The following is a 17,969-nucleotide window of genomic DNA, read 5'->3' on the forward strand; positions in this document are numbered from 1 at the left end:
CTGTGATGGATTAGAAAGAAAAACAAGGAGACAACCAAAAGTGGTCCCTCCCCATCCAGAGCCCAAGGGCCCTGAAGCAGAGGCAGGAAACAGCAGGGATGAGCACCCCAGGAGCAAAGAAAAGCACCACATGGAGACGGGGAGGAGCCAGCCCAGGAGTGGAGAGTGGAGAGCAGAGGCTGGGCCTTGGAACACAAAGCGTGGAGGGAAGACCAGTGACAAGGGTGAGACCACAAACGGTCTCCTATGCAGTGATCCCACAAGTACTCGGGCCCTGTTTTCACAAAAAACAAAGGGTGAAAATCTTCTACTGGGCATACTGTACAGATGAAACTTGATAACAGTTTTAAAGTTACTACTGCACCCATCACTGAAATCCCAACTATCTTGCAGTAAGTGGGAAATTTGAAAACCAAGGCCAAAACCCAACCAGTCTAACTGCTCCTCTGAAACACGTCTAAGGAAGTCACATAACCACTTCCTCTGTCCCACTCACCGCACTGCTGGGCAACCGCCACCATTGTGTAGTGGCGGATCAGGCTGGCGACAAAGGGCAAGGCGCTGGGTCGGAGATCTTTAATAACAGCAGACATAAATGCCCCGGTCAAAGCCTGCTCAAAAGTCTTCCGAGCAGGAGTGTCTTGTGCTTTGTAACGATGCGATATGATGACATTAGGTATGGTCTTTTCTGTAAAGCTGAAAGATAGAATTGAATTCATTCTCACAACACCGAAGTGCTGAGGTGATGATGCCACCTGGACTTACATGATGAATTTCACTATGAATGTTAAATAACCAGTGGTCCTAGACTCCCAGTATGTTCTACCTAATATGAGCACAAGTGATAAATTGGGAGCAAAATTACAACATGGTGGCAGATTCATTATTTTTATAATTTTTAAAGAAATTCAATGCTTGACTTTGATCCTTTTTAACTGAGTAAGCCAAATTCTAAGAAGTAACTCCATCAATGAGCAAATAGAAATGAAAAAGCCATTTAAGGCAGCTATACGCCTGTTGTGTGTTGAAAAATCACATCACAGGAACAATCAGACGAAGTTATAGACCTCATGATAGCGCATCTACCACCTACCACTGATGCTGTGAAAAATGCGAAAATACAGAGGAAAAGTCCCTTCCCCTAACCGTGTAACACAGTAAAATAATGTACACACGTGATCACATAAGACCATCATCTTACCTAACTGGTAAGAGCAAAATACAAATAACACATGACAAATATCTGGGGAATGAAAGGATCACCATAGACCAGAAAAGTGAAAGAGCCACTGACTGTCTACCATGTGCCAGGCACTATGGATGCCATACTGAAGCACAAGAAACGGGCAGGATACTTGCTTCCTGAAGCTGACCACCTTAAAGGGAGGCAATAATCAGGAACATGATGACTGAGGGAAACCTTAATTCTCAAGCACCAGATTTGTCCTCTACATTTCATCTAAAAGCCCAAACAAGCACTACTGGGCAGGTAACATGTCAACTTCCTGACTTGAAAGAGCACCCACATAGCACTAGGAAATATGGGAGGTCCTCTGCACTCCTAAGTCCAGACTAAGCTGCACCCATCGCAGACAACCATGTGCCCCACATACTTAGGGTGTGCAAGAAGCTGGTATAGGGCATGTTTATTGTCCTCTAGACTCATCATTGCCACCAGGAAGCACTTGATCACTTCCCACGCCTGCCTCCGGTAGTACGGCTCAGTGTTGGCACTTTTCAGGCAGTCCAGAGCGGTCTCAATGGCCTACGGCAAAGAAACAGAAAAACTAGAGTTTACACAGAAATTACACAATTACTCAACTTTCTCTTTGGAAGATAAAAAGGTTTTCTTTATTTTTTCAGAAAACTTTCATAGCTACACACATTTTATTCTATTCAATTAGGTTGACCAGGAAGGCGGGGGAGGCAATCACACGCTCAAAATCATGTGTAGCCTTTAACAACCTAAGATGTTAGGCATCCTTAATGACAGTTATTTAACTATAAATTGAAAACCTGATCTGTGTTAAAGATTAAAGATTCACCAAGGCTGGGTGTGCAAGAGCAGAGAGGGACTGACAGGGACAGCAGCCCTGCCCTGCAGACTCACACACAGCCACATAGAGCAGGACAACAGCTCCTCAATGTGTCACCCTGGCTTGTGGGGATAATTTTGGAAGTGGTTAAGGATCAATATAACCTCTGAGCCAATTATCTGCCAGAAGAATAACAGGTTATAAAGTGTGCCAAAAGCAGGATTATCTTAATGGGGATTCCCTGGCACTTGGTGTGGCCATACTGCTTCTTCCCTTCACCTTGGCAGCCCCCCAGGTGCAGCGCCGTACCCCATGCCCTCAGCCACCCTGCTGGGAAACCGGCCCCTCATACACCGGGTGTGTGTGTGTGTGTGTGTGTGTGTTGGGGGGTGGTGGTGGCAGGGAGGCGGTGTCCAAGAAGACTTGGAAGCCTATCTCCACAACTTGGTCTCCTTTGGAGAAAAACTACCTCCAAAGGGATTTTCTGGTTCTGCTTAGTCTCTGCAGAGATCAAATACAAATCTTAGTGTTCCCTACCGATGCCAACCTTGCCACCGACCGGGCTGAAGCAAACAGAAATCTGGTATTAAAGTTATTACCTAAAATGTGGGAATGTGCTACTGACACAGGGCATTCACTACACTAACTTCTGATGTAGACAGATTTTTAGCTGTAGTCTCTTAGCAGGGAACTAGTGTTTATTTGGGTGAGAAGTGTTTATTTGGGTGAGGAGCTGGAGATGTACCTCCCCAAGTCTGGGGAGGGCACTCATTTATGGGATGGGGCTGGGGAAGGGTCAGGGCAATGTATGTGCTTGAGAAGTATGGGGACAGGAGGATGGAGAGAGGATGATGGAAAATAACTCTAGAGGGACAACTACTCATGATGGATATTGTTCTTCCCAGATGCTTAGGAAAGTCTGGTTAAAAAAGAAAAACCTGGGGATCCCTGGGTGGCGCAGAGGTTTGGCGCCTGCCTTTGGCCCAGGGCGCGATCCTAGAGACCCAGGATCGAATCCCACATCGGGCTCCCAGTGCATGGAGTCTGCTTCTCCCTCTGCCTGTGTCTCTGCCTCTCTCTCTCTGTGACTATCGTAAATAAATAAAAAAAAATTTAAAAAAAGAAAAACCTCACAGAACTCACTACATGGGTAAACTTTGTACAGAGAAAGGTGGACACGCAGAGCTCTACAATATAACAACAGGGCAGTTAGCCTAAGTAGAGGGAGGGTTTTGAGTCGCTCCAGGCCACAGAATGCTGGTTTAAGACCAGATCCACAGAGAGCTCAGGAATCCCAGCTGGCACTTGGCTTATAAAACAGCTGAGTCACACAGATGCATGTAAAAGGCTCTAACACCCTTAAAAAAATACTCACTATATAATGGCTAGATAAATGTTCTGGAAAGACATGGTAACAAAGCTGTAATACAAGGTGGAAAAAGGCCAGCTCTAGGATAAGGGGGAGAATCGACCCTGACAATGTAGATTAGAATCAAGCGGAACAATATGCATGTGACAGAGGACTGGGAGGGGTCAGTAAAGTGAGGCAGAAACAGCTTTCAGTATAGATAGAGCAAAAGTAGTAGAGTGGGACACTGGCAAGATGCTGGGGACTCTGTCCATTTTTTTTACCCAACAAAACTGGAGTTGTAAATGGCAGATGGAGAGAGAGCATGGAGTCGTCCCAGGAAGCAGCAGGTGCTAGGTGTGGGTAGAGGATGGTTGAGAAGCAGGTACTCAGGGGTGACAAGAATGGGATTAACTTCTGTTCTAAATGACCCTTGAAGTAAAGCCTGCCAGGCATCAAAACAGACTGAGTTCAAGGATGGGCTGGGGACTGGTACCTCCTGCTCTATCAGGAAAGATAAAATTGTTCAAGGGTCCACGGTTCTCACACAATACACATCCACTGGCCTCCTGGTATTATGAAAGCCCCCTTGACAACCAAGCTAGTACATTTTGTACTTTGAATTAGAAATTCCCTCCAAGGGGCACTGAGCTGGCTCAGTCGGTGGAGCATGTGACTCCTGATCTTGGGGTTATGAATCGAGCCCTACGTTGGGTGTAAAGATTAACTTAAAAATAAAAAATAAAAATAATAAATTCCCTCCCAAGAGAGTACATGGTTTATTTACGTGTTTTCAAACACAAATCAGCTTTCTTAAAATGAAATGTATAGTTATCTTTAAGAAGTTCCTGAAGACTTCCAAATTTACCTTCTCCATCGGGAGCTGAAGAGATGCTTTACAATCAGAAAACTCCACTGTGATACTTGGGCCTTGAACTTCCGTCACAACATAGTGCAGCTTCTGGGATTCCTTCAACATCTTCCTGTTACTGCCACCAAATTTGCCAAGTACACGGTAGGCCACGTGAGAAATGCTATCAGCAGGATTGCGTAGAGTGCGCCATAAAGCCTACGACACAACGTACTTTCATTTAAAAATCCTTTCAAGGTAATGCACTGTCATGGTTCACAAATCAAAATTTGAAAGTTATAAAAGACTATACAGCAAAAATTCCTCCTCCCATCTCTATCCTCCAAACATGCACCTCCTCCTTCTTGGGAGAAGCCAAGGTTATAGTCTTGTGCGTCCTTCCAAAAACATTTTGTCTTTAAAGAAAATGCACATGTGAACATAAATGTCCTCCCACACCCCTGAAACACAAACGGTAGCATATTATAAATATTACAGAGCTCAAGAGCAAGAAAACTAGTAATGTATTGTTTAAGCATATATACAAAATGGGATCAGAAGCGTGAGGGAAATGCTATTTACTGGTAAAGTTCTTGTCCTGAGGTCTGATGGGGAGTTCTCAGGTTTTTACTCCTACTATCATGCTTTGTAAAATACAAACATGACAAATTCCTACAAATAAATATGACAGATAAACTATCTTACACATCTCACGGTATAAGAAGGGAAACACGGATCATGACCGGATCTGGATTATGGGAATACATGACAAAGACGTGTACCTCATATTCACAATTAGTGTTAAGGACCACAAGCACTCAATGGTTTCAAAACACTTGTCAGTTTTCCCACAGTCCTTTACCTAAAACCACCACCTTAAGTCCTAAAAATTATTATGTCTATTTAAGTTTATTTTCTTAAATCACCTTCCATAACAATGACAGATATTACTGTCTAGGAATAGCCAATATAAAATCTTGGGACTCTTTTTTAAAGCAAAGCTTCAATTTCTCTTATGTCCCTAAAGGTCCAAAAAGGTTGGTCATTAATAAACACTGTTGAGGGGTGCTAAGCCTCCCTACCTCCACCCCTGGGCCCAGCCCAACCACCTTTCGTGTATTCTCAGGAGAGGGAAATTCTGCTAAACTCCCCAGGAGGGGGTGGCACTGGCAATGAGAGATGGGTGATGAGATCACAGAGAGATGCTACTTGTCTAGTAGGGGGGAGAGGGTGGGGGGTTGTCTCCAAAAGCAGGAAATAGCTTCACCTCTGTCTCTCCCTAGGGCTGTCTGCCTCCTGGAATGGCAAGAGGCCCACAGTCCCATCCCTGCCTCCTCCTCCCACATGGTGCTCACCCACACCTGCATCAGGTTCAGAGTCTGCCTTCCAGAACCAAGAGTGCTGTTCTCAAGGCAGGTTCTCAATTCGCCAAATGATGGATGAGAAAGTAGACTTACAGGCCCTGACTTGACCTCCAGGACCATCCTCTCCCACCTAGATGGAGCCAAAGGTCTGCATTTCAGGACTGGTGGGGAAAGTCTCCCAACCCAGCCTGAAGTGCACGCTGCAATTTCCAATCTGGAATCCTATCTTACAGGAGTTGGCATTCTGACCCCTACTTGGGACCAAATACTCTCTACAAAAGGGGTAGATAAGTAACAAGCAGCCTAAACCTCTAACAATTACCAACTACATTATGAATCAATACAACAGCAAAACATGAAGGAAAAACCTAATATTTAATACACAAACTCTCACGAAGAGAAAATATAAAATGTTTTCACAAAACAAGCTCCTTGATTATCTGCTTCATTTCCCTTGACCCTAAAGTGGACCCCTGCGCTTCCCTTACGAGTTTGCTTCTCTTCAGTGTGTGGTATCTCCAGATCTTCTGTGGATAAAGGAAGGACCTCCCTGGAAGCGCACAGTAACCATAACATCTGCCTTCAGAGGTCATCAACTTAATGAGTACATGCCACTTGTAAAAGCTCTCTGCAAAGGGGGCAATACTACAAAACGAATGTCTCTTCAGCACATACAGTATTTCTTCATTCTTCACATCTTTGCGTAAGCCAGAAGACTCACATAAAGCAAGTTGAAAGCTACACTACTTTATCTTGCAGAGAGCCCAATATGGGGCACGGAGAGCTCAGTGGAGGTCCAATACTTCTAGAAACCACTAGCCTAGAATTCCCCAGTAAGTAAGAACGGGTACAGGAGCACCCTGCATCCCGCCCTGCACTGGCACTGGAAGAGCCTGGGCTCACCTGCATGAGCTCCGCGCGGACCGGCTGAATGTGGTCATAGAGGAAATCAGGCTGCAGGTTGTCCACGCATAACTCCAAGGTCCTCAGGCCCTGGCTGACCAACGTCTGTGACCCGTTGAGAGCAGACACCAAGGGGTCCATGAGCATGGGCAGGTAGGGCAGGAGCGAGCTCAGCCTCACAGGCACTGTGAGACACAGCTCCACGAAGAGGTCCTTCATGTGCTGCTTATGCAGGCCGCTCTGCAGCATGTTCAGCCCTAAACACAGGGTTCAAGGACGGCAGAGAGGAGAGTTACTGCCAGACAGCCCAACACAAACTGTACAAGGTAACTGTTCTGCCTTTTATCATAAACATTAACGTGATAACAGGAAGATGTGTCAGGTCTTAATCTACCGCATTAGCTAAATCTATTCTATAATCGTAGCCCCTTCTGTCATGTTCAAAGTGATGATAGCAGGCTGCACACAATTATAAATTACAAATTAGAATTTAAGCTATAATTAATATAATTACTTAATGTCAAATTATCTTAATAAAATAGTTAACATTATATGTAGATCTTGTAGAAATCATGTTACATTGGGGCACCTGGGTGGCTCAGTCAGTTAGGTGTTCAACTCTTGATTTTGACTCAGGTCATGATCTCAGGATCATAAGATGGAGCCTGTGGGTACTGTGGAGCCTGCTTGGGATATCTATATATCTATACCAATAAATATGTAGATATCTCTCTATATATACATACATACATAAACATGGTAGGTTTTTAACAAGCCCAATCTAAAGACACGGACTCCAGTAAGGTGCAGTCACCTTCAGCTTGAGGTCTACAACCTAACATCTTTTCTCAGGCTTCCAACAGACTCCAATTGAGGTCTATGATATATTAAACAACCCCCCCCCCTTTTTTTTTAAATCCACTTTTGTTTCCTACCAATGGAGAGGATCTTCCTTTTTACTAAGTCAACCTCCCCACTCTTCATGAGGGTCCCCGGAGTGCCTTCCTAACTTCCTCACTGAGACACATCAGATGAGGACCTGCCCTGAGTACTGAGAGACAAACTAGCAAGAATGGAGAGAGCTCACAGAAACAGGGATCAGTGAAGGCATCACACAGCAGCAGCACTAGATTCAGAGTCCAAAGGAGGACAGGGAAAGGCTAAGTTCCCAGAAGGGGATCCACTTAACACAACTATGTAGGAAGAAACAAGCTTGCAGACAGCACAGAGAGTGCAGGAGGAGGAAATCAGATTCCTCAGAACAGAGGGCTCAGGCTGGTGAACAACCGGCAATGGGGTAAAATACAGAGAGTAGGGGATCCCTGGGTGGCGCAGTGGTTTGGCGCCTGCCTTTGGCCAGGGGCGCGATTCTGGAGACCCGGGATCGAGTCCCACGTCGGGCTCCCGGTGCATGGAGCCTGCTTCTCCCTCTGCCTGTGTTCTCTGCCTCTCTCTCTCTCTGTGACTATCATAAATAAATAAAAAATTAAAAAAAAAATTAAAAAAAAAAATTAAAAAAAAAATACAGAGAGTAGAGTTGGATTATGGCTGGGCCACCTTGCATGGTGGACTTAGGGCCAAGTTATAGGCAATGTGGTCAACTATTTCCCAGTGCCTCCTAGGTATTACACGTTGTAAATAGCTTCTCTTTAAGCAGCCCCTTGAGCTCTATGTCTTGAAAGTATTCCTGATTATATGGAAATTATAGAATCCTAGTTATGTAAATTTGCAACAAAATAAAAATACACACTTATAAATCAGCTTTATAACTCCGATTCTCTTTCAATCTAGGGATCCCTGATATTATTACTAAGTAGCCCTAGAAACACTTTCTAGGCCTGCTTACCAAATGCTACAAAAATACAAGCAAGGTCTAACCAGGGTGATGAAAATCTTCCAATTCTGTTCAACTCTGAGCAGGGAGGGGAAGGTCTAGTCCTAAACAGGAGGGCTCCCTTCAAAATCCCACTGCTTTTAAAGAGAGTGGACACAGGGATGAACACACACACAAATACACACACACACCCCTCTGGCAGGGGACATACACATACATCCCCTCACAATGACCTTCGGTGGGTACAGAGGGCAAACCTCACAAACACAAGCAGCCAATTCACATGTGCACGCGAGACTAAGAGGCAACCAAAATCACTGCTCTGACCTTGTAGGAGATTTGGTAGGAGGGGCAAAAATTCCTGATACAGGAGGTCATGACTACCTCCTCCAATGGAGCGGAAGAGGGCCCGAAGCAGCAGGAAGTAGTTGTAGGGCTCTTTGGCAGTCTGTGCAAGCTCCATTGAGCTGTTCACAATTTTGTGCAGGTGGGGCTGCAGGGTGGAGAAAAGGCAGGTTAATAGGCTCTAAACAAGGAGGGGCCACACCACGTTTCACGCTGAAGGTTCACTGCAAACGGGAATGGAAGGTAATTCTGATGACTTCATTCCAAAGGGAAAACAAAACAAGATCTTTCCAGCCTTCATTTGGTTCAAATTAATTTGTCTTAAGATACATGCTGGTTTCCACCAGGGCGTCCAGGAAAAAAACATTTAATAGGTTCCCATGTTACTGTGTAGTTCCATGATGTTGAAAAGATGACAACTCTGGAGCAAGGTCTGTCAGCCCTACAATTCCTGTGAATATGGTCACTTCCTTTATAAGATATATGGTCACCTCCTTTAGAAGACTAAATAATCAAGATGAAGACGCCCATTTCTTCTAACAATCTAAATGCAAAAAGTAACCTAACAGAAATAAAAATTCACTATCAAATATGATACACAAAGTTGAGAAGACCCATGAAAATTGAGATTTTACATAAAGGGGTGTCTGACTCTTGATTTCAGCTCAGGTCATGATCTCAAGGTCATCTGATTGAGCCCTAGTTATGGCCCACACTCAGCACAAAATGTGCTTGTCCCTCCCCCTGCTTGTTTGCTTATGTGCTCTCTCTCCCTCTCCCTAATGAATAAATCAATCTTTAAAAAAAAGAAAAAGTAAGGGGCACCTGGGTGGCTCAGTTGGTTAAGCTGCCTTTGGCTCAGGTCATGATCCTGGGAGTGATCCTCACTGAGTGCAGAGCCTGCTTCTACCTCTGACCCTCCCTCATCTCGTGCACACGCTCTTGGTAGCGTGTGCACTCTGTCATGCTCTCAAATAAAATCTTTTTTAGATAGTTAAAAAAAAATTTTTAACTTAGGTTATAAGGTTTTCAAAGATTTAATTTTAAAAGTAAGTATTTCTTTGATATAAAAGCACTTTATCAGCTTAAAGTAACTTTAATTAACATTTTAAGCCAGATTAGCTTTTTATTTAGTACTTCAGATCCTGGTTCTAACATGTGACAGGTTAGGCTGCACATGAAATGTTTTACAGGCATATTTAATGTGAACTGAAAAGTGCTGGTGTATCAGTGACACAGTTCCCAATCTGTTGTCCTAAATGGCACAATACAATTACTTTACAGACTAAATCGATTACATATATTATTTTGACAAGAAGTCTTAACGAAATTTGTTCTTTGAATGTTTTTCTTGAACGATATTCCAACATCCTTCCATTAAGGTTTGTTCTGTATTTTTTGTTGTTGTTCTGTATCTAACGTTAGCAAAAATTATATTTTTTTGAAGATGATAAATCACGTGGACACAGATCACAATCAAATATTTTTTACCTTAGAAAAAGTCAAGTATTTTTCTTTCATAGTAACAGGAAAGTAACATCAAGGTTGTTGGTAAGTAATTACTATAGAATTGAAAAAAACCCTAAGGAAATAGTCACATAAAAGCAGAGATCACTGGTACTCTTTGTCGCCATCTGTACATTTACTACTCCAGGAAAAAAAAAAGGATCTTGTTTATATTTTCAGAATTCCCCTATGGGAAGATATCATTCCTCAGAGACAACTGGTGATAACATTCAACTTTCTGCAGGAATTAAAATACTCTGCCTTCGGTGGAAGTACATTTTTATTAGGTTTTTTTGTTCTACCATCTGCTGCTTTTTCAGTGGGAGATGGAACCAGGGGTAAGTTTTTTAGCCATTTGCTAAAATCAAATAACTGATGAGATCAGATTATACTGCAATTAGTCATCCATAAAGATGTCAGGAAAAAAAAAAAAAAGATGTCAGGAGACACATTGCTCCAAGACAGTCTTAATAAGGAATACAAATTGGTTAAAATTTTTTATAAAAAGGGGGAAAATAAACAAATGGTCCCGAAACAAGATGTTCTTGTATTGCCACAGAAAATAAGAACAGAGAAGAAACAGAGTTAAAGTGCAGAATTGTTGACTTAATCAGAACTGTCAAAAAGCCAGCTATTTCTTTGGATAGGAGAAGTCAGGGAAGACATTTTTTCCCTCTTTGTTCCTTTCTATCACTCAATTTTTAAAATAGGATTGATGTGCTATTTTACTTGTGTAATCCAGAGAAATAAATTTGAATTTAAAAAAAAAATCAGTATTGGCAATACTAATGGCGACCCACTGCCGACCATAGGCATCTGAAGTTTTCGCTTTAAGTCATGGGTAAATAAATGAAGCTCTGCTTAGAAATATATAAGATATTTTCTACATTTGGTCCTTATTGGTTGCAAGTATTTTTTAATTCAAAGAGGGAAGCTTGGGTGGCTCAGCGGTTTAGCGCCACCTTCAGCCCAGGGTGTGATCCTGGAGACCTGGGATTGAGTCCCACGTCGGGCTCCCTGCATGCAGCCTGCTTCTCCCTCTGCCTGTGTCTCTGCCTCTCTCTCTCTCTCTCTCTCCTCTCTATGTAGTCTCATGAACAAATAAATAAAATTAAAAAAAAAAAATAATTCAAAGAACACTTTACAAATACAAAATAAGCAACTCCAGTCTGTGCAAAAGTGAAAACAGGAATTAAAAAACAACAATAAGGGACCCCTGGATGCCTCAGTGGTTGAGCATCTGCCTTCAGCCCAGGGCATGATCCCAGGATCTGGGATGAAGTCCCACATTGGGCTCCCCTGCATGGAGCCTGTTTCTCCGCTTCTCTCTATCTGTGTCTCTCATGAATAAATAAATAAATAATCTTTAAAAAAAAAAACAAAACAAAAGAACTCCCAAAGTACACTTGGATCTAAATGAGTTTTACCTTCAGCATTTGTTCATTTTCAGCTGCAAAGAGGGAGACAGAGCCAAAGACCAACTTGAACAGCTTGAGGTACAGGTTGGAGAGCTCCACGTGGGAGCCCATTTCCGGCAGGCGGTCCAGGAGGTACTCCACCAGAATCGTAGCAAACAGAGCTGAGGTAGTAGGGTTCGCCAAGAAGGAATTGGCAACAATCTGTCAAAACAAGACATACAGGTGACAAAAATAATCCCTTCCTCAAAGCAGCTTTAGCACAAACTAATGAATTTTCCAAAAATACAAAATCAAACCTGTATCATATAATCCAAGAAATTAATTATCCACCCAAAGGAAAAAAAAACTAATAAATCTTCTGAGCACTGAGTGGAGCAGTTTACTTCAAAGACTTAGGTTCCTTATTTTATCCTCACCATCAAATGCCAAGAGCCTACCTCTAATGTACATTTAATTCCTACTAATGAAACTGATCCAAAACATATTGATACTTTGAAAAAAAATTAAGATTTTTTTTTTTGAGATCTGAAAGAGACTGAGCATGAGACGGGGGAGAGGGAGAAGCAGACTCTCCCTGACCAGGGAGCCCAACTCAGGGCTTGAACCCAGGACCCTGGGATCATGACCTGAGCCAAAGGCAGATGCTTCACCAACTGAGCCACTTAGGCATCCCGAAAAAAATGTTAGTATTGTACCCTAATATTTCTCTAGTCAGTTAACTGCCCAATTCTTGATTTCAGCTCAGAGCAAGATCTTAGGGCCCTGAGATGGAGCCCTGCATTGGGCTCTGTGCTTATCAGGGAGTCTGCTTGAGATTCTTTCCGCCTCTGAACCTCCCCCACACCCCAACCCCACTCACACAAGCACACACATGCTCTCAAAAACTAAATGTTTTGTTCTACAAGCATATCCTTAGCCATATTATTTAGAAAACTCTCAAAATAAATGGAACACCAAGTATTCAACATATAAATAACTTTAAATTTACTATTGAAAAGATAGGAAAAAGGAGTTTTATACCTGAAGAGCATAATTTTTTGAGATTCTTTCCACCATATAAGGGACCGTCGTTTGAAAGATCTCTTTAAATGTTAGGGGATTCATCATTGTGAACACACCAGCAAAGTGTTCCAACACCTCCTTCTCTTCCTTCATTCTGACAGTTTGGCAGTTTGCTACTCGAATGTATGTTTGTCCATTTCCTGCTATCTGGACCTAGCACGGGAAAAAAACCCACGGACATTAAAACTAGGCATCTCTGCACATATTCCATAAGTAGATAAGCTACATATTAAAACAGAACATTTCAAATTAGATAATAAATGCCCCATCCAATCTTTTACCTCGCTATTCTCAGCTTGATTTTGGAAAATAATCAAAATAAAAGAACTTTGCTAAGGGTTCCAAACAGGAATAAATTTAGTAAACTTAAATCTACTGCAGTCCACTTACACTAATCACCACCTCCCACAGAATGCACATACTGACACAAGTAAAACTCTTCACTTTTAACGCAATGCTACGCTACAGAACAAATACTGTCGACCATCCAAAACAATGACAGATGAGACTCTCAAGACCCCTTCCATCACTAGCATCTCTTCTACACTTGGGAGCCTGGTTCAAGGACACTTGCTTACCTGATAAATATCTAAAGCCTGCATTGCATATTTCACAAGTTTTATGTAAATCTGAGTTTCTTTGGGCTGTAACTGCTTGTTGGGAATGAACTGAGCTTCTGGAAGAGAGAAAGAATAATCAGTTACTGTGAATAAAACCCACTCTGTGAAAAACAGAATGTCTAAATAATTCAAGAGTGCAATTACCACCAGGTGCTTTACATGATGTTATACCCCACGTGATTGTCTTGACACCGCAGACCAAGGTTTTTACCAAACTTCGACAATCTGTGACCTGGAATGTCTGCTTGTCCTCCTTATCCTTTTCTCCTTGCTTTTCAAATGGAGGCACAGGGGCTGGGGTCACGGGAGTGGCAGGAGTGGGGGGCGGGGGTGGGGCGGGGGCAGGAACAGGCGCAGGGGAGGGGGCAGGGCCCGGGGCTGCAGGGGCAGTGGGCACCCCAGGCAGGGCTGCCTCCATGGCTCCAAGTTCTGACTGGGGCTTGCACTTCTTAAAAATCGCAGAGAGCTGGTACCGGGCGATGGTGTGGAATTTGAGAACAAAGACCTAACAAAGAGAAAGTGGCGAGAAAGACAAAAATCATTCCCTTTGATAGGCCAACAACCCTTTCAGAAGACAGAAAAAGGAACTCTCTGAATCTGAAACCACTTGCTGAGGTCGCTCTGCTTCACATGAAGGAAGAGAGTGTGCCATCTTCCCTGATGGTAACTACAGTGGCATCACTACTTCCACTGTTGCCATGAAGACTCTGGCTCAGCAAAGCTGGGGTACTTGTCAGATATGCCTGGGCATGGCCCACGCTACTCCAAAACCCAGACTATCACCCACTAGCCTTGGCAATTACACTCTACTCCAGTACCCACACCCCAACTGGGTGCCTCTCCAGAGGTGTTCACAGCGAACCCAGCCCTTGGCTATAGTGTCCCAGAAATACTCCATGTAAGTACTTGCTAGGAACCATGGTGTAAGAGCTTTCACCAATTATGTCCTATCTCTCACAACAATCCCAGGAGACAGACACTGTGATTACCCCTTGGTTAGATGAGTAGGCTGGCACAGAGAAGTTAAGCATCTTGCCTCAGGGCATTGGCTAGTTAATGGGGAGCAGGGATTTGACCCCAGGTGGTCTGACACCAGGGATCCAGCCTAACAATCTGACAGTAGCATAAACTTATTAGCAAAGCACTTGTACAAGTTTAGCAGTGGGTGGGATTAAAGAGAGCAGGTTGTTGACACCTCCCAGGAGAACCGGTACCTCCAGCATCCGCATTAGGACATCTCTCCCATTGCCACTCTCCTGCTCACTCTTGGAGCGGATACAGTCCACCAGGTTCAGCAGCAGCTTGCAGGACATGGTCTGGATGCTGCTAGGCAGAGACTCATCATCGATGTTCTTGGCAAAGAGCTGGACGGCGAGGGAGAGGTCACTCAGGGGCAGGTGCTGACGGACATGGTGCACGAGATCGGCCAATGTGCTGTAGGCGAGGGGCCTGTGGGCAGAGACCTCTGCTAGTGTGCGTGTCAACATTCCCATGGGGCCACGTCCGCAGGCCACTGTTTCTCCTGCTATGTGCCCCAGCAATTCATGATCGGGGTGGGACATTTGGGGCACGCTTACTATAGTTCCAGTTTTCCCAGCTACATGACCACAATGCTCAAGCCTAGTCTCAGTGCCTAAATGTTTACCTCCAAAGTTCTTGCACGTCATGGTGACGATTGCACATACAGTACACAAGCAGAAATAATCACCAGCTCAATCACACACAAAACGGGTTTTGTTACTCAAATATAAACCACTGTGTGCCAATTAACACCTTAGACATTGTGCCCATTTTACGGAGATAGAAAAAGAACATTTGGGCTACTGAGCACTTTCACGGACTAAACATCTGGATACCATGTGCCAGCCATGAGCTAAAAACCAGTGTGCCCGTGACCAAAGTGAATAGGAAGCCCTCAGGAAGCTCATGTATAGGAGGAGAAACATTGGAACAAGTGGTACAGTACGTGCTATGGGAGATGTGAAAACGCACCATGACAAAGACCAGAGGGGGAACTGCTCTTAGAGGGCAGGCAAAGCCCCTTTGAAAAGGTCACACTGATGCTGAGACCTTAAGGATAAAAGGGCCATAGGGCAGACAGCCAGAGACATCTCCAGATGGAGGAAACTGGACAAAGGCCCTGAGTAGGAACGGCCAACATGCCACAGATGCCAGCGTGGCTGCAGCAGGTCTGGGAAAGTAGAGCCAAATTCCACGCAAGCGGTGAGGCTGGTGGTCTTTTCCAAGGGCAACAGAGAGCCACTGGAAGATCTCAAGCAGGAGTGACATGATCTATGTCCAACTGCAGACAAGTTCAACTGCAAGCTATAAAAAAAAGTGTCTTCACATTTGTAACTATTTTATATGGAAAACTAGTCTACACTATCCTCAAACTGTTCTGCATATTTTTCAAAAGACCTACCACACTTCCCATATTAGAACCAAAAAATTACTGATATTGATTCATTTTACATTGTAAAAGGTAATATTAACTTTCCCCTTTAGAAACAATAAACATGGGATCCCTGGGTGGCACAGAGGTTTGGCGCCTGCCTTTGGCCCAGGGCGCGGTCCTGGATATACGGGATCGAATCCCACGTCAGGCTCCCGGTGCATGGAGCCTGCTTCTCCCTCTGCCTGTGTCTCTGCCTCTCTCTCTCTCTCACTGTGTGCCTATCATAAATAAATAAAAGTTTAAAAAAAAAAATTTTAAAAAAGAAACAATAAACATGGCCACAACTACATTTTATGAAATACGTAAGAAAATAAAGCTAGAAGGAAACACATCAAAATATTATCCACTTTACTTGAACTCTCTGTGTAGAACCAAAAGGTTTTCTTTCCTTCTTGCTTCTTGTTGGGTCCATAATAAAGAGATACATTTGTTATATAAAAAGAAAAAAAACAACAGAAAAACCAATACAAATTAGATACAATTTTACCTACAATTTAAATCAAAACACCTATGAATTTTTCCCCATAAGCTAAGGCACAAAAAGCAACCTAAGGCATTTCCAAATTTCCTGCAATTCTAAACCTAAAGGGAGAGTAAAGCCTATGTATGCTGCAACATTCATAACATAAAGTGCCAGGGTTCACTGACCCTCCTGTGTTTTATCAACAGATATCATACCTGAGAGTCTCTCGAGCAGTATATCCTGATCCAATTAGTATGGATTCATCAAACAGCTTGTCCATGCAAGGTATGAACTCTAGAACACAAATGTTCATCGCATATGTCACCAATGACACCAATGACACCGTGAACTACTTAACAGTAGCCAATCTACAGTCTAGATTTGGAAAAGTGTGGGTAGGAGAAATATACATGTGCTGTATTTCAGTCCAAGACACTGGCTTTGCTGGGCCACACACACTCTGTATCACAGAATAAGAAAAAATCAGCTTCCTGTTCCCTGGCAGAGAATCTGCCCCTAGTACTTCATGGAGGTCCATCCCATCATTCTTAAAAGCTGCCACCAGAAGGGCACCTGTCTGGCTCAGTCGGAAGAGCATGTGACTCATGGTTGTGGGGTTGGGAGTTTGAGCTCCACGATGGGCGTAGAGATTACTTAAAAATAAAACAAATCTTAAATATATATGAAAAAAAAGCTGCCACCATCCACCCACACCTATCTGGAGAGGAGGAGCTGCGTCTGCTAAATGTCTCTTTATCTACTGGCCTGAACTCACCTTTCTTAAACATTTTACGATTACTTATTATGGAAATAAGGGTATTTCTCCATATAACTTACAAAAGTCTAAAAATTCTCCAGGGTTCTCTTACACATGGAGCCCAGGTTAGGGGTCCCTACACATTGGGTGAGGCAGACTATAAACTCAACACGAGTTCTCTCTCTCTAATCCTGCAGATGGCATCATGACCAAACCTCTTCCCTACTCCCCTGGAGGCCTGTAGACTTCACCAGGGTAGAAACAGCTGGTCTTCACTCGAAGACAAATCACATTTCTGAGGATGTACAGATAAGGCAGCAACCTACATTTTTTAGGCCTCTCTTCCATACTCCCCTAGGGAGCCCTGGCCACAAACATCCAAAGGATGTTTAGATTCTGGAATAAGCCTGGCATTGTTGCCAGCGTCAGTAAATCAAATAAAATAAAGTACACTCTCCACCAGCTAACAGCTACTAAGGGTCAAAGCTATAATAGAAGTGTATACACTGGAGAGACACAATGCACATCTCCAGTTAACTCCCAAAGCAAAGCAGCACAGGGACAAGTGCCAAATGAAAAAGCAGCCAGCAATCCCTCTAAAGTTAGAGAAGGGAATGTGCCTGATATGTCCTCAGTGAGGTGGCCAAGAGGAAGGAGGCACAGAAGGAAAAATGCAAAGGACTCAGGCACCAACCACTGGTGGCTGGTGGGTTGGCTAGGGACAAGCAACATGTGCAAGGAGGAAGTGGTAAGAAACTGAGTTGTATGACGCTAGTTCCCAGATTCCCTCCATGACCCAGAATCAGAGTCTCCAGAAAAATGGGTAACATTGTTGAACAGCTAGGTTTTCTCAAACTACTGCTCTTCAGAATTTGTGCAAATAAGTTACCTCTTGGTATCATTTTGGATGCCAAAAAAGCAGGGCTAACTGAAAATGTGAGTGGACGTGTAAATTTTAGCTATATAAATACATTTTTTTTGTATTTTCAAACAATATAATAATGTACA

The 17,969-nt window shown here is 43.4% G+C and overlaps 1 protein-coding gene and 1 long non-coding RNA gene across 2 annotated transcripts in view; one reads left to right on the plus strand and one right to left on the minus strand.

The window, feature by feature from the left end:
- Window positions 1–17,969, minus strand: part of LOC112646058 (transformation/transcription domain associated protein) — a 114,290-nt gene that overhangs the window by 76,395 nt on the left and 19,926 nt on the right. The window contains 11 exon segments of the mRNA XM_035717825.2: window positions 497–696; window positions 1,614–1,765; window positions 4,253–4,453; window positions 6,502–6,758; window positions 8,663–8,828; window positions 11,614–11,805; window positions 12,625–12,819; window positions 13,245–13,342; window positions 13,431–13,791; window positions 14,501–14,735; window positions 16,420–16,498. Of these exon segments, the coding sequence (XP_035573718.1) occupies window positions 497–696; window positions 1,614–1,765; window positions 4,253–4,453; window positions 6,502–6,758; window positions 8,663–8,828; window positions 11,614–11,805; window positions 12,625–12,819; window positions 13,245–13,342; window positions 13,431–13,791; window positions 14,501–14,735; window positions 16,420–16,498 (2,136 nt within the window).
- Window positions 6,697–17,524, plus strand: LOC118355010 (uncharacterized). Its single transcript, XR_004816589.2, has 4 exons — window positions 6,697–6,827; window positions 10,367–10,524; window positions 16,411–16,489; window positions 17,159–17,524. It is a non-coding gene; the product is annotated as an uncharacterized LOC118355010 (long non-coding RNA).

Source organism: Canis lupus, chromosome 6, assembly GCF_003254725.2.
Source record: "Canis lupus dingo isolate Sandy chromosome 6, ASM325472v2, whole genome shotgun sequence".
Classification (NCBI taxonomy): domain Eukaryota; kingdom Metazoa; phylum Chordata; class Mammalia; order Carnivora; family Canidae; genus Canis; species Canis lupus.